Source organism: Tamandua tetradactyla, chromosome 9 (assembly GCF_023851605.1).
Source record: "Tamandua tetradactyla isolate mTamTet1 chromosome 9, mTamTet1.pri, whole genome shotgun sequence".
NCBI lineage: Eukaryota > Metazoa > Chordata > Mammalia > Pilosa > Myrmecophagidae > Tamandua > Tamandua tetradactyla.
The window spans coordinates 30,670,521-30,688,666 of NC_135335.1; the positions used below are offsets into that span (position 1 = coordinate 30,670,521).

Consider the following 18,146-nt stretch of genomic DNA (forward strand, 5'->3'; position numbering starts at 1 on the left):
ATAACGAAATCTTATTCTTAACTGATGGATAGTTGCTGGATTCAGTAGCTACAGATAAATCTTCTTTAAGGTCTCCTTGTCCCAAAAATAGGAAATTGCACTTCTTGTTGAGCTAAGAAACCTCTGGCTACCACAGTGTCACATTGAAAGAGGACCCATAAAGAGCAAAGCTGTGCCGTTAACAAAGGCCAACATGTCCCCTCCTTGGAAACCCTGCAACTCAGACTTGGAACTGTAATAGGCTAAATTATTTATCCAGTCAGATGAGAGGGAAAGCAGCTAAGAGCTTCCTGAGTTTATCGCCTCCGCCCCTGGATTCATATGGTGTCAGGAAACAAGCCAGGCTACAACAACAAAGAGAAAGAAAAGACTTTTTCTCCAGAGACCTCTTCATCACCTTTTCTGCCTGGCATATTTTCATCACCCAACTGTGATGAAAATAAGCTGTTCCTAACAACCTTCTTGGATGAATTGAGCACTTACTGTGTGGCAGACACTATGAAATGTAAAAAGAATGATAAGAATAGCATTTGCCCTCAGTGAGCTTACAGTACATCCATGTGAACAGACAAGGAAAACATGAGGAGTTAAATTTCTCACTCATTCACTCCAGAAATACAATATGTCAGTCACTATGCCTCCTACTGGGGATACAGAACTGAAGACTATAGTGAGCAAGATGGGAAAACAAATACAATCTAACTAGAGCAGTGATGGGTAAAGGATGTTAAATAACACTAACAAAAGAAATGCATTTAGACAGTATGTGGGTAATTTCCTAGTAAGTGATAAATGGCAAATGCCATAAGATCGAAGCAACTCTTGGTTTGGATTTTGATATTGCTGTAAACAATGTCTCCAAACACAAGTAAGCGCTCTTGTGCAATGAGTCTTCTAGGACCCTCTGTATATGAAAGAGAACTGATATAGGCCAGCACTTTAAAATCTTTGGGGTTGGTCGTAAAGATGAGGCAACAGGAATAGATGAAATTAGGTCATTGATGAAAGAGTGTCTGTAAGGAAAGGAATGTCTCTTCTTACTGGGAATTCAGGAATTCACCTCAGTCTTGGGAGATATCCTTTGACTCAGGAAGTATAGCCTTGATCTTTAAGACATTTCATTTTGGGACTTAGGAGGAAATAACAAAAAGATAGCCTACAAATTTGAATTTCTTGTTACATGGATTAGAGATTCTTATACAATTACTTTTCCCATGGAGGATTGTACTTAAAGTCATAATTATGTAAATGTTACTTCTGTTACTTGTTACAATCTCTTGCCTTCTGAATCTAATTTGTATCTCTTTTAAGATACCTGTCATGATGTTTTCTATTCTATTTGTTTGTATACATGGCCCCTTCTACCCCATTAATTTTCTTGAGAGCGGGAAACAACGCTTAGTTCTTCTTTCTAAACTCCTTATCACTTAGTACATTGCCTTGCATATAATAGACACTCAATGAATATCTGTTGAATGAATATGTCATACAAACTAGAGGATGCACTGAAAATTTGGGTTTGGGACCTTTATTTGATCCCAAACCTAAAAAATTATTTTAAAATGTCCCTTCCTTAATTGGGAAAGATGTATGCAACTTAGGAAAAAGAGGGAGAATGGGCATGGATGATGAGAGATGGAAAGGACACAACCAAGCTAGACAGATAAGTGAAATCATTCCTAACCATCAACAGGGAGACAGATGTCAGAGTCCCTCACATTCAAACCTAAAATTTTTATGTAAAGAGAATGCTCATTCTGTGGACCAGTGTGGGATATTGTAAACTATCAGGCCTCTAGTGGAATCAGTCTCATGCATAATAAGCACAAACAGAGGGAACATGAGCAGTAGGAACAACAATGACATTCTATTTGGCTATGGAGAACATAGTAGACATCACTATTGCTTAAAAATTATCTTAGAGGTGGTACTGTGCAAGAAAGAGAAAAGTCAAGGAACAATAAACCTGTGATACATATCATGGCAGGGAGGGGGAGCTATCCACAATGGAGTTTATGTTCTTGGTCATCTCATTTCTGTATATCATTCCCTATAGGCGGAATTGGCTGCGAAGGTCGAGACAGGGGTCAGGTTCGAAAATGTCTTGATGCTGTGGAGATCTACAACCCTGATGGGGACTTTTGGAGAGAGGGCCCACCCATGCCAAATCCTCTCCTCTCCCTTAGAACCAATTCAACTAATGCAGGAGCAGTAGATGGAAAGCTCTATGTCTGCGGGGGATTCCATGGAGCAGGTATTAATCCAGCTTTAAATGTTTTATAACATCTTTTGGTGTTGATTTTGACACTCTTACCTAACCCAATCACCAGTAGATAACTCTGAGAGCAGTGTGAATACTGGCAAAAGCATGTTCTTCAGAGTTTGCTGACCTTGATCAACTCACCAAACCTAGGCTGCTGTAAGAATTAAGTGAGATCTAGTTTATAATTCATCTGATCTGACACATAGCAGACGCTCAATGAATGTTAAAGTGACTATGAAGAGAAGAGAATCAGGAGAGGGAAGACTTGTACGTGACTGGAGGACTAAAGAAGAAGGAGAGATTTTTAAATGTGAAGAACAGGTGGAGATGGAAAATGACCAGAAGCATTGGATTTTATCTGTCTTTCTTGAGCAAGAGATTCTGCCCTTTAGAAACGCTCTGATTCTTAGCCCACTAAAACCACTTGAAATAATGACTTGAAAGCATTTCTAAAATAATACCTAATGAATATTGTCAGGTTTTAGACAGTAGCCGACTGAGAAATCAGAGAAACTGAGTCTGAGTTTAAAATTTTATTGTCCCGGGGCGAGGTTCCTAGGTCCGGGTGCTCAGGGTGCAGGCCAGGGAAGTCGCGCCCCCCTAGGAGCGGCGTTAGATATAGGCTAGCTAGTGGGGGTGCTGACGATGCCTACGGGGCCTCCTGTGGTAGGTTAGGAGTTACGTGTGCTTTAGGGCCCCAGCATAGCTAAGGGCCCTGTGCAGTGGGGGTCCTTTGTTTGTCAGGGCAGGTCCTGATTGGCTGAGTTTGAACAGCTGTATGCCCAGATGTTCATGGTTTTAGTTCGGGTGGGGGGCCTTCCAGCCAGAGGCTACTGGGCCAGGCCTTACATGAATCTTATGTAAAAAGACATATTTCAGATAATCTAGGAGATTTGAATATTGACTGAGGTATTAGATGATATTAAGGAATTTTCATTTTGTTAGGACTATGAATGGCATTGTGGTTTTATTTTTAAAAAGCAAGAAAAATTTTTAAGTCCTTAACAATTAGAGATCGTTTAGAAGTGTTAATGACTGAAAATTATATGGTATCTGAAATTTGCTTTAATCCACTCCAACAAGAATAGATAGGGCTAGAATAGACTTTAAAAGATTGGTAGAAGTTTGATAATTGTTAAAGCTGGATGATAAGTGTATAGGGCTTTATTTTACTACTTTTGCTTATGCTTAAAATTTTCCATAATAAAAAGGTTTAATTTTTTTTCTATTTTTGTTCTTTAGATAACTTTTCAATGAAGCTTTTTTAACTGTTTTAATCTTTTGTGCCAAATTTCCTATGCCATGCTTGTGTGAAGGTGATAATCTATCATAGTAACAAGAAAATTGGCACAAGGAGGACTAATAAATAATCCTTGTTCAAGCTCTCTGGGTAAGAAGGAACACAAGGAGTCAGGAGAGGGAATCTGGTACTAGATCCACTCATCCACTCACCCACTAGGGCTCTTCACATGTTGTCCCTTCCATTCTCTGATCTTTGACTTTCTCTTGACCATAAAAGAACAGAAAATACAGATATGAGTGATAATTAGAGCATGTTCTTTTTAGCCTTATTTCTTTATTATAACTTTTTTTGGTATATATTGAGTCAGAGAATTGATATTCTCAGGTTTTTCATACTATAAGTCAACCTCTCTTCCTGGGACTGTAATGGACTGAAAATGCTTTCAGCCAGAGGGAAGGGGATTACTAGATAAGCTCTCAAAGTTCATTTAATTATTTGGTTCTAAAATTTTAAACTGCCTGAAATTAGCTAAATGAATCATCACAGGGTTATATGCAAAATGAAACAGTTGTATAATAGTGTGCCCATTATGAACTAGAGATCTCACTATCAGACTTAAAAACAGACACTGAATTTTCTCTCCTTTCGTTACACAGACATACTTTTCCCATTTATATATTCAGAAAACCATAGTCAGGAAGTTGATTTCTTAAATCTATTTCATTAATTCAATCAGTATGCATTGAAGTATACCTTGTACATTTGGATATAATCTTGAGATGTTACCATTGATGGGAAGGACAGATACATAACCACTGGGGACAAATAGAAGATCCTAAAATATTCTAGAGAGAAAAAAAAATGTTTCCCACAATGGGTCAACAGTGGAAGCAAATGCCTTCAAAAATTACTTGGGAGGAAGATCAGCTTCCAGCGTGACAATATGAGGAGCTGTGAGTGCCTACTGGTAAAAATTATTTTTAAAAAAGGAAAGTTTCTGGAAACAAACAACAAATGAAGAAACATTCATGAAAATTCAGTAAGAAAGGTGAGAATCTGTGGTATCTGAATCAAGACCACTCCCTCTATTCCTCCTCCCAACTTGGTGAGATGGATGGAACCTGCATTCCAGATTGCTATAGCCAAGAACACTGGGCTCCCTCTCGCCCCAGTTCCCCATTGGAAATCTTTCTTCCCAAGAGAGCAGTACTGCAGCATTTCTTATCTTGCTCCTAGTTACATATTGCTGAAGCCAAGACCTGGGTGAATGCATTTGAGAGTTGGGGGCTCCTTCTTCTGCCTAACTCGCAATTGTGGAAGGAAGGCTCTACCTTGGGCTCAGCAAACTGAGCATACTAAGGCCCTGATCACCTTCCCCCAGATCATGAGGTGGTGGTTCCACATGAGAGGCAAACTAGAGAACCCAAAGTTGCTGCTGCCTGCCCCCCTCCCCCAAATGCTCAACTCCTAGAGCAGGCATGTCACTCAGAGAGAGTTATGACATTTTCCACCATGCCATCTCAAGAGCTCTAGCTCAGAGATTTTGCCTGGGAGGATAAAAAGGCCATAAGACAGATATCTCCTAATCTCTTCCCCAAAGGCCTGACTTCATTTGAAACAGAGCATGGAGAAATTCAAACTAAGGGCACTTCCATGACCAGTGGAGGTTGCATCGAAAGGCAATTAATGGATTTAATGAAGATAAGGCCTAGATGATAGTTTTCAGGAGAGAAACAAGAAATGAGATAGTTTAGGAGGAGCCCTTCTGAAGTCAGAACAAATATCAGTCACTAATCTCAGAAGGTTTGAATGAGAGAGTTTGATTGGATTCTTTGTAGAGGAATTGGTGCCCCTAGGACATTGTTGAATACAGTGGAACAACCAGCCTGCAGTTAGTGAAGTTTAACAGTTGGGTGTGATCAGGGAAAATGAGAAAATGAGCCCTACAAATATCCATGGTGTCATCCCATGTGACTTTATCCCATGGTGATGTTAACATATTCAAAGATGCACCTCCTCAGGGATCAATATCAGAGGCTTAACCCTGTGGAAGGGTGGAAATAGATTTCACTAAAATAATCCATCCAGTCACCAGAAATAAACAAATAACAATACTAGTTGTGGGATGGTGGGTCAATCAGTACCCAGAGTTGCTACAATATATTATCTAAAGCATCCAGTTTCCAACAAAAAGTAGCACGGTATGCAAAGAAACAAGAAAATATTATCATACACCATAAATAAATCAGGTAATACAAACTACCTGTGAGTGCACCAGATATTCGATTTAATAGAGAAAGACCTTAAAATAGTCATTATAAATGTTTCCAGAAATAAACTAAGTGAAAGCATAATTAAAGAACTAAAAGAGGATATGATGACAGTGTCACATCAAACAGAGAATATCAATAAAAATACAATTATTTAAAAAAATGGAAATCCTGGAGTTGGGAAGTACAATAATAAAAATTCAAAATTCACTAGAGGGTTTGTGCTGGTTTGAAAGGATGTATGCCCCCTAGAAAAGCCATGTTTTAATCAAAATCCCATTTCAAAAAGGTAGAATAGTCCCAATTCGATATTGTATGTTTGAAACAGTAATCAGATCATCTCCCTGGATGATGTGATTTAGTCAACAATGGTTGTTAAACTGGATTAGGTGACGTCATGTCTCAACCTATTTGTGTGGGTCTTGATTGGTTTACTGGAGTCCTATAAAAGAGGAAACATTTTGGAGAATGGGAGGTTCGGAGAGATCAAAGCAGAACTACATAGCCATAAGAAGCAGAGTTCACCAGCCAGTAATCCTTCCAGATGAGAGAGGAACCCTGACTGTGTTCGCCATGTGCCCTCTTACTTGAGAGAGAAGCCCTGAATTTCATTGGCCTTCTTGAACCAAGGTATCTTTCCCTGGATGGATACCTTTGATTGGGCATTTCTATAGACTTGCTTTAATTGGGACTTTGTCTTGGCCTTAGAACTGTAAACGAGCAACTTATTAAATTCCCCTTTTTAAAAGCCATTCTGGACTTCCTGGAAGATGGCGGCTTAGTAAGACGCGCGGATCTTAGTTTCTTCTCCGGGACAGCTATTAGGGGAGTAGAGGCGATACGGAGGGCGCCCAAAGCCACAACAGAGATAGAAGGGACAGCGTACCCCATCCTGGAATGGCTGGCTGGCTGAGAGAAGCAGCTCGGGTGAGATCGCCGAGGCGCGCGGGCCTTACCGGGCGGGGTGGCAAGCGGCCGGAGTTACTCCCTTCCCCCTTCCCGGGCTGGCTGGGAGAATTGGAGAGGTGGTCCCCTGAAACCAAGGCGACTGGCGCCCACACCACGCACAGCCCCCGGACCAACTGAGAGAATTGGATCGGAAACCCCCAGGCTGTGGAGAACGGTGACGGGTGGGGGAGGCCCCTTCCAAACCCGTGACTCCCGGGGAACGTGCACTCTCTCGGGCGGGCTGCTGCCGCTGGCGCCCTCCCGCCACGCTTGTCGCCCAGGGCCGACTAGGAAATTCGGACGGGCTCTTTCCCGGGCTGCGGCGACCAGCAACCCTCCCTGTGTTCGGACCCCGGGCCGGCTCAAGCCGCTCCGGCTGGCGAGCCCCCCGGACGGCGAGAGTTTTCCAAAGTTTAAGGTCCCACAGCACCTTTTACTGGTGGGACCCGCAGACAAACGTGTGCCACGAGCGCCACCTACTGGGCAGGATAAGAAAAACAGAACCCAGAGATTTCACAGAAAAATCTTCCAAACTTTTGGATCCAATACCCAGGGAAATCTGTCTAAATGCGCAGACGCCAACAGAAGATAACGGATCACGCTCAAATAATTGAAAATATGGCCCAGTCAAAGGAACAAACCAATAGTTCAAATGAGATACAGGAGCTGAGACAACTAATGCTAAATATACGAACAGAAATGGAAAACCTCTTCAAAAACGAAATCGATAAATTGAGGGAGGACATGAAGAAGACATGGGCTGAACAAAAAGAAGAAATAGAAAAACTGAAAAAACAAATCACAGAACTTATGGAAGTGAAGGACAAAGTAGAAAAGATAGAAAAAACAATGGATACCTACAATGATAGATTCAAAGAGACAGAAGATAGAATTAGTGATTTGGAGGATGGAACATCTGAATTCCAAAAACAAACAGAAACTATCGGGAAAAGAATGGAAAAATTTGAACAGGGTATCAGGGAACTCAAGGACAATATGAACCGCACAAATATACGTGTTGTGGGTGTCCCAGAAGGAGAAGAGAAGGGAAAAGGAGGAGAAAAACTAATGGAAGAAATTTTCACTGAAAATTTCCCAACTCTTATGAAAGACCTAAAATTACAGATCCAAGAAGTGCAGTGCACCCCAAAGAGATTAGACCCAAGTAGGCGTTCTCCAAGACACTTACTAGTTAGAATGTCAGAGGTCAAAGAGAAAGAGAGGATCTTGAAAGCAGCAAGAGAAAAACAATCCATCACATACAAGGGAAACCCAATAAGACTATGTGTAGATTTCTCAGCAGAAACCATGGAGGCTAGAAGACAGTGGGATGATATATTTAAATTACTAAAAGAGAAAAACTGCCAACCAAGACTCCTATATCCAGCAAAATTGTCCTTCAAAAATGAGGGAGAAATTAAAACATTCTCAGACAAAAAGTCACTGAGAGAATTTGTGACCAAGAGACCAGCTCTGCAAGAAATACTAAAGGGAGCACTAGAGTCAGAACCGAAAAGACAGAAGAGAGAGGTATGGAGAAGAGTGTAGAAAGAAGGAAAGTCAGATATGATATATATAATACAAAAGGCAAAATGGCAGAGGAAAATATTATCCAAACAGTAATAACACTAAATGTTAATGGACTGAATTCCCCAATCAAAAGACATAGATTGGCAGAATGGATTAAAAAACAGGATCCTTCTATATGCTGTCTACAGGAAACACATCTTAGACCCAAAGATAAACATAGGTTGAAAGTGAAAGGTTGGGAAAAGATATTTCATGCAAATAACAACCAGAAAATAGCAGGAGTGGCTATACTAATATCCAACAAGTTAGACTTCAAATGTAAAACAGTTAAAAGAGACAAAGAAGGACACTATATACTAATAAAAGGAACAATTAAACAAGAAGACATAACAATCATAAATATTTATGCACCGAACCAGAATGCCCCAAAATACGTGAGGAATACACTGCAAACACTGAAAAGGGAAATAGACACAAATACCATAATAGTTGGAGACTTCAATTCCCCACTCTCATTAATGGACAGAACATCTAGACAGAGGATCAATAAAGAAATAGAGAATCTGAATATTACTATAAAGGAGCTAGACTTAACAGACATTTATAGGACATTACATCCCACAACAGCAGGATACACCTTTTTCTCAAGTGCTCATGGATCATTCTCAAAGATAGACCATATGCTGGGTCACAAAGCAAGTCTTAACAAATTTAAAAAGATTGAAATCATACACAACACTTTCTCGGATCATAAAGGAATGAAGTTGGAAATCAATAATAGGCAGAATGCCAGAAAATTCACAAATACCTGGAGGCTCAACAACACACTCTTAAACAACGAGTGGGTCAAAGAAGAAATTGCAAGAGAAATTAGTAAATACTAGAGGTGAATGAAAATGAAAACACAACATATCAAAACTTATGGGATGCAGCAAAGGCAGTGCTAAGAGGGAAATTTATTGCCCTAAATGCCTTTATCAGAAAAGAAGAAAAGGCAAAAATGCAGGAATTAACTGTTCAATTGGAAGAACTGGAGAAAGAACAGCAAACTAATCCCAAAGCAAGCAAAAGGAAATAAATAACAAAGATCAGAGCAGAAATAAATGAAATTGAAAATATGAAAACAGTAGAGAAAATCAATAAGACCAGAAGTTGGTTCTATGAGAAAATCAATAAGATTGATGGGCCCCTATCAAGATTGACAAAAAGAAGAAGAGAGAGGATGCAAATAAATAAGATCAGAAATGGAAGAGGAGACATAACTACTGACCTCACAGAAATAAAGGAGGTAATAACAGGATACTATGAACAACTTTACACTGATAAATACAACAATTTAGATGAAATGGACAGGTTCCTGGAAAGACATGAACAACCAACTTTGACTCAAGAAGACATAGATGACCTCAACAAACCAATCACAAGTAAAGAAATTGAATTAGTCATTCAAAAGCTTCCTAAAAAGAAAAGTCCAGGACCAGATGGCTTCACATGTGAATTCTACCAAACGTTCCAGAAAGAATTAGTACCAATTCTCTTCAAACTCTTCAAAAAAATCGAAGTGGAGGGAAAACTACCTAATTCATTCTATGAAGCCAACATCACCCTCATACCAAAACCAGGCAAAGATATTACAAAGAAAGAAAACTACAGACCAATCTCTCTAATGAATACAGATGCAAAAATCCTCAATAAAATTCTAGCAAATCGTATCCAACAACACATTAAAAGAATTATACATCATGACCAAGTAGGATTCATCCCAGGTATGCAAGGATGGTTCAACATAAGAAAATCAATTAATGTAATACACCATATCAACAAATCAAAGCAGAAAAATCACATGATCATCTCAATTGATGCAGAGAAGGCATTCGACAAGATTCAACATCCTTTCCTGTTGAAAACACTTCAAAAGATAGGAATACAAGGGAACTTCCTTAAAATGATAGAGGGAATATATGAAAAACCCACAGCTAATATCATCCTCAATGGGGAAAAATTGAAAACTTTTCCCCTAAGATCAGGAACAAGACAAGGATGTCCACTATCACCACTATTATTCAACATTGTGTTGGAGGTTCTAGCCAGAGCAATTAGACAAGAAAAAGAAATACAACGCATCAAAATTGGAAAGGAAGAAGTAAAACTATCACTGTTTGCAGACGATATGATACTATACGTTGAAAACCCGGAAAAATCCACAACAAAACTACTAGAGCTAATAAATGAGTACAGCAAAGTAGCAGGTTACAAGATCAACATTCAAAAATCTGTAGCATTTCTATACACTAGTAATGAACAAGCTGAGGGGGAAATCAAGAAACGAATCCCATTTACAATTGCAACTAAAAGAATAAAATACCTAGGAATAAATTTAACTAAAGAGACAAAAAACCTATATAAAGAAAACTACAAAAAACTGCTAAAAGAAATCACAGAAGACCTAAATAGATGGAAGGGCATACCGTGTTCATGGATTGGAAGACTAAATATAGTTAAGATGTCAATCCTACCTAAATTGATTTACAGATTCAATGCAATACCAATCAAAATCCCAACAACTTATTTTTCAGAAATAGAAAAACCAATAAGCAAATTTATCTGGAAGGGCAGGGTGCCCCGAATTGCTAAAAACATCTTGAGGAAAAAAAACGAAGCTGGAGGTCTCGCACTGCCTGACTTTAAGGCATATTATGAAGCCACAGTGGTCAAAACAGCATGGTATTGGCATAAAGATAGATATATCGACCAATGGAATCGAATAGAGTGCTCAGATATAGACCCTCTCATCTATGGACATTTGATCTTTGATAAGGCAGTCAAGCCAACTCACCTGGGACAGAACAGTCTCTTCAATAAATGGTGCCTAGAGAACTGGATATCCATACGTAAAAGAATGAAAGAAGACCCATATCTCACACCTTATACAAAAGTTAACTCAAAATGGATCAAAGATCTAAACATTAGGTCTAAGACCATAAAACAGTTAGAGGAAAATGTAGGGAGATATCTTACGAAACTTACAATTGGAGGCAGTTTTATGGACCTTACACCTAAAGCAAGAGCACTGAAGAAGGAAATAAATGGATGGGAACTCCTCAAAATTAAACACTTTTGTGCATCAAAGAACTTCATCAAGAAAGTAGAAAGACAGCCTTCACAATGGGAGACAATATTTGGAAATGACATATCAGATAAAGGTCTAGTATCCAGAATTTATAAAGAGATTGTTCATCTCAACAACAAAAAGACAGCCAACCCATTTACAAAATGGGAAAAAGACTTGAACAGACACCTACCAGAAGAGGAAATACGGATGGCCAAGAGGCACATGAAGAGATGCTCAATGTCCCTGGCCATTAGAGAAATGCAAATCAAAACCACAATGAGATATCATCTCACACCCACCAGAATGGCCATTATCAACAAAACAGAAAATGACAAGTGCTGGAGAGGATGCGGAGAAAGAGGCACACTTATCCACTGTTGGTGGGAATGTCAAATGGTGCAACCACTGTGGAAGGCAGTTTGGCGGTTCCTCAAAAAGCTGAATATAGAATTGCCATACGACCCAGCAATACCATTGCTGGGAATCTACTCAAAGGACTTAAGGGCAAAGACACAAACGGACATTTGCACACCAATCTTTATAGCAGCGTTATTTACAATCACAAAGAGATGGAAACAGCCGAAATCTCCATCAACAGAAGAGTGGCTAAACAAACTGTGGTATATACATACGATGGAATACTATGCAGCTTTAAGACAGGATAAACTTATGAAGCATGTAATAACATGGATGGACCTAGAGAACATTATGCTGAGTGAGTCTAGCCAAAAACTAAAGGACAAATACTGTATGGTCCCACTGATGTGAACAGACATTTGAGAATAAATTTGGAATATGTCCTTGATAACAGAGTCCAGCAGGAGGTAGAAACAGGGTAAGATAATGGCCAATTGGAGTTGAAGGGATACAGACGGGATAACAGGACTAGATACAAAAACTCAAAAATGGACAGCACAATAATACCTAATTGTAAAGTAATCATGTTAAAACACTGAATGAAGCTGCATCTGAGCTATAGGTTTTTGTTTTGTTTTGTTTTGTTTTGTATTTACTATTATTACTTTTATTTTTTTCTCTATATTAACATTCTATATCTTTTTCGGTTATGTTGCTAGTTCTTCTAAACCAATGCAAATGTACTAAGAAATGATGATCATGCATCTATGTGATGATGTTAAGAATTAATGATTGCATATGTAGAATGGTATGATCTCTAAATGTTGGGTTAATTTCTTTTTTTCCATTAATTAAAAAAAAAAAAAGAGAAGGGATAATTGGAGCTGAAGGGATACAGACTGTACAACGGGACTGGATATAAAAACTCAGAAATGGACAGCACAATACTACCCAATTGTAATGCAATTATGTTAAAACACTGAATGAAGCTGCATGTGAGGTATAGGTTTTTTGTTTTTGTTTTGTTTTTTTTTCTTTCTATTATTGTTTTAATTCTTATTCTGTTGTCTTTTTATTTCTTTTTCTAAATCGATGCAAATGTACTAAGAAATGATGAATATGCAACTATGTGATGTTATTAAGAATTACTGATTGTACATGTAGATTGGAAGGATTTCTAATTGTTTTGTTAATTCTTTTTTTAATTAATAATAAAAAAAAAAATGAAATCGGCAAAAAAAAAAAAAAAGCCATTCTGATTCTGGTTTATTGCATTCCAGCAGCTAGCAACCTAGAACAGGGGTTCAACAGTAGATTTGAACTGACAGAAGAAAAAAGTAGCAAACTTCAAGATAAAACAATAGACATTAATGCAAAGTGGAAAACAGAGAAAAGGAGAAGAAAAATGAACACTGTATGGAATTGAATTATATATAAGTATATATTTGTTTAATATGTACTTATATAAATAATACATATAATATCTATATTAAAGTGCTAACACCCAGTACCACTTAATGTGACCTTGTTTGAAAACAGGATATTTGCCTACATAATCAAGTTAAGATGAAGCCATACTAGATTAGGGTGGGCCCTACTCCAATGACTGGTAAGAAACGAAAAATTTAGGCACAGAGATAGATAGACACAGGGAGTACTTCTTGTGACAATGGAGGCAGAGATTGGAGTGCTGTATATTTAAGCCAAGATTTCCCAGTAACCTCCAGGAGCTAGAAGAAGCAAGGGAGGTGTTCTAGTTTGCTAGCTGCCAGAATGCAACACACCAGAGAGGGACTGGCTTTCAATAAAAGGGGATTTATTTAGTTGACGTATAGTTCTTCAGAGGAAAGGCAGCTAGCTTTCAACCGAGGTTCTTTCTTCCATGGGAAGGCACAGGGCGATCTCTGCTGGCCTTCTCTCCAGGCTTCTGGATTACAATAACTTTCCCCCCAGGTAATTCCTTTCTGCATCTCCAAAGGCCCGGGCTGAGCTGTGAGTGCTAAAATGAAGTATGGTGAGCTGCTTGGGCTGTGCTACCTTGAGCTCTTTCATTTAAGCACCAGCTAGTTAACTCAAACATCATTCATTGCAGCAGGTACGCCTCCTAGCTGACTGCAGATGTAATCAGGAACAGATGAGGTTCACATGCCATGGGCGTATGTCCACAACAATATAACTAGGCATCTTCACCTGGCCAAGTTGGCAGCTGAATCTAACTACTACAGAAGGATTGTTCTCTAGAGCTTTCAGAGGGAGTGTGGCCCTGCTGATATTTTGATTTCGGATTTCTAAACTCCAGCAATAGTGAGGGAATACATTTCTCTTGTTTTAAGACACTTAGTTTATGATCATTTGCTATAAGCAACCTTAGGAAACTAATACACAGAGACTCAGAGAAATATGGAACAACTTTAAGCACATCAAAATATGTATAATAGGAGTAGGAGAAGAGAAGAGAGAGAGAAAGTAGCAGAAAAAATATTCAAAGAAATAGTGGATGGAAACCTCTAAAATTTATTGGATAACAATAACCATATATCTAAGAAGCTCAGTGAACGCCAAGTAGGATAAGTGCAAAGAGATCCAAAGAAACATCATCATAAAAATGGTCAAAGACAAGGATTAAATCTTGAAAGGAACCCAACATCAACATAATATGCATTCTTAAGTACACATGGAACATTCTCCTTGATAGACTATATCAAGGACCATAAAACTAACTTCAATAAATTTAAAGGGATAGAAATAACATGAAGCATGGTATTTGATGACTATGGAATAAAATCAGATACCGATACCAGGAAAAAATTGGGAAACTCAAAAATATGTGGAAATTAAACAACATGGTCCTAAATAACTAATGAGGCAAAGAATAAATCAAAAGGGAAATCAGAAAATTCTATCAGATGAATGAAAAGGAATGCAGAAAATACCAAATCATATGAGACACAGCCAAAACAGTGCTTAAAGGGAAATTTGTAGCTGTGAATGCCTATCAGAAGAAAGAAGAAAGATCTCAAGTCAATAACCTAACATTCCACCTTAAGCCAAAAGAAAAACAGGAGTAAACTAAAAGCAATCAGAAGTGAGCAAATAGTAAAGATTAGAGTAGAAATCAGTGAAATAAAGAATAGAAAAACAGGAGAGGAAATTAATGAAACCAAAAACGTTCTTTGCTAAGATTAACAAAATGAACAACTTTAGCTAGATTGGCATGAGAGAGAGAGAAGACTCAAATTACTAGAATCCAAAGGAAAGAGGGAATATTAATGCCAGCCATTCAGAAATATAAAGGAATGAATGCTCTGAACAATTGTACACCAACAAATTAGTTAGCATAAATGGACAAATTCCTAGAAAGATACAAGTACTGGGCTGACTGAAGAAGAAATAGATAATCTGACTAGAGCTATAACAAATGAAGACATTGAAATTAGTAACAAAAAAAAATTATCCTAAAAGAAAATCTAGTGTCCAAAGGCTTCACCTCTGAATTCCATGAAACATTTAAAGAATTACTACCAGTCATTAATTCTTTAAATTAGTAAAGAATTTACCAAGGATACAAGAAGAAAGAACATTTCCAGACTCATTCGTTGAGGCCTTATATCAAAAGCAGACAAAGACATCACAAGAAAACTACAGATCAACATCTCCTATGAATATGGATGCAAATATCTTCAACCAAATACTAGCAAACTGAATCCAACAATGTGTGAAAAGAATTATACACCATGACTAAGTGGGATTTATTCCAGGAATGCAAGTTTGGCTCAACATCTGTAAATCAATTAATAGAATACATCTTATCAATAACTAAAAAACCAAAATCAAAGCCCTGCCCAGGAAGGTGCAAGGGTAGTTCAGTGGTAGAATTCTCACCTGCCATGTGGAAGACCCCGGTTCGATTCCCCGCCCATGCACTTCCCAAACAAACAAGCAAAACAAACAAAAATGCAACAAATGGTGCTGCAATAAGGGGATACTCACTTGGAAAAAGAATGAAATGTGACCTCCACCATACAGCATACAAAAAAAAGCCCTGCCCAGCACTGCGAACGACCGCCCTACCAGGCGCTATGATCAGCCACCCTGCCAGGTGCCGCAAACAGCTGCCCCACCCTGTGCCATTTATGACTGCCCTGCTGTGCACCGGGACCAGTCACCTGTCATGCACCAGGACCAGCCACTAGGCATTTCCAGGCTGAGTGTGGGCAGGGGCAGCTGAAATACCCAGCCCTACAGTCCAAGTTCATCCCAAGCATGAGCCTGGGGATAACCAGACCCATCAGGCCCATAAGTAGAGTCTCCACTGAGGTTGTGCACACTGTTCATCCCCTAGCCCTGGGTTTGGCAGCTGTCAGTGGGCACCCAAATCAGTGACCCTGGCTGATCTTGCTCAGCCATCTTTCTCGGCTGGCTGCCTTAGTCGAGGAGGAGCAGGCCTGAGGGAAAGAGGTGGCTCAAGAGCACCATCTGTTGGGAAGTCTCAGGTAGAATTGCATCACTTCCACGAGATCTGGGTGTTGGTTTGGCAGGGAGTTACCAGAGAAACCAAGTGCAAAAGGGATTCGTCATTGCAAACCTGGGCAAATACAAAACCTTAGACGAATGAAGAAAACCAGCTTGCAAAACAACCTGGGGAGAAAGTAGGAAATATTCAAATTTTCCCCATTTGGAGAATTTCTGATATTCTCACAAACAGTGGGGACAAGCATATCAATAGGCCAAGCCTCAATCTTGGGAACTTATTCCTGCAAAGGATAGGCTAAGCCTACTTAAAATTAGGCCTACAAATCACACCCAGAGAGTGTCTTTTGTTGCTCAGATGTGGCCTCTCTTTCTAAGCCACCTTGGCAGGTGAACTCACTGTCCTCCTTCGTATGTGGGACATGTCTCCCAGGGGTGAAAATCTTCCTGGAAACGTGAGACAGAAATCCTGGGATGAGCTGGGATCTGGCATCAAGGGACTGAGAAAGCCTTCTTGACCAAAAGGGGGAAGAGAGAAATGAGACAAAATAAAGTTTCAGTAAACTGAGAGATTTCAAACAGTCAAGAGGTTATTCTTATGCATAATATAGATATCACTTTTTAGTTTATGGTGTTTTGGAGTGGCTGGAAGGAAGTACCTGAAACTGTTGAGCTGTGTTCCAGTAGCTTTGATTCTTGAAGACGATTGTATGAAGATATAATGTTTACAATGTGACTGTGTGATTGTGGAAATCTTGTGTCTGATGCTCCTTTTATCCAGGGTATGGATAGATAAGTAAAAAATATGGATTAAAAAATAAATATGAGGGAGGACAAAGGGTAAAATAAATTGGATAGATGGAAATACTATGTGTAGCTTGGTGTGATGCCAGGATATATCTCAGAGTATGGTGAGCTGGTAATTGGGAGTCCCTTGAGGGTCCAAAGGAAAAAAAAAAAAAAAAATATATATATATATATATATATATATATATATATATATATATGTGTGGAACTATTGAACTTTCCCATCTGGGAAGCCTCAGGTACATTCTCAACCATTGGGGACTCCCAGGAAAATGGGCCAGGCCCTTGATTTTGAGGCTTGCCCTTATGAAATTTATTTCTGTTGGGGAGAAGCTAGGACTACCCATAATGAGGCCTGGGTGTTCTTTCCATTTGGCCATTTTGTTGCCCAGATGTGGCCTCTCTCTCTCACTCTGGGCCCAACTCTGCAAGGAAAGTCATTGCCCTCCCCCTCTGTGTGAGACATGACATTCAGGGGTGAATGTCTCCCTGGCGGCATGGGGCGTAGCTCCTGAGGATGTCTGATCCTGGCACCATGGGATCGACAATGACTTCTGGACCGAGGGGAGGGGAAGAGGCAGTAAAAGATGCCTAATAAGGTGAGGCCTCAGTGGGCAAGAGAGATCAGGTGGAGTCCAGAGGCTATTCTGGAGATAACTCTTGTGCAAGCTGCAGTTAGATAGGGTTGATCATCATGGTTTGCTAAACCCCAACCAGCATCACTCCTGTTGACTCTTGAGAATGCCTAGAGCTCGAACTGAGACTCTATAAAGGTTTCATGCACTGAGTTTACTTTCCTGGAACCTGTAATTCCCAAATGGCTCCTAGGTCAGATAAGTCCTGAAACCCAGAGGGACTAACCTCCCCATGATTGTCAATTACATCTCCCTATTTTTTAGTGTCTGCGCCCCTTTCCAACATGAAGAAGTCAGAAGGGCATTGCCCAGGGATCCCTGTGGATTGGGAGAGGTATCACAGGAAAAAAGGAGAAGATATAACAGAGAGAATAGGATTTAACAGACAAGTATGACTGCTGAATCACCAAATTAATATTCCATTTAGCATCCAGTGTTTAGGAGCAGCTAGAAGGAAAAATCTGAGATGGTGGAATGACAAACTCTGGAATCTGTTCTGTAACTACTTGTT

At 39.3% G+C, this 18,146-nt stretch overlaps 1 protein-coding gene across 2 annotated transcripts in view; it reads left to right on the top strand.

Moving 5' to 3' along the window:
• KBTBD12 (kelch repeat and BTB domain containing 12) overlaps positions 1-18,146 on the top strand; it is a 96,421-nt gene that overhangs the window by 55,398 nt on the left and 22,877 nt on the right. Inside the window, exon 5 of one of the 2 annotated variants that reach the window (XM_077116341.1) lies at positions 2,057-2,254. The exons of the other annotated variant lie outside the window; for it this stretch is intronic. Within the exon in view, the coding sequence (XP_076972456.1) occupies positions 2,057-2,254 (198 nt within the window). The remainder of the gene's footprint in view (positions 1-2,056; positions 2,255-18,146) is intronic. 2 annotated transcript variants of the gene reach the window in all.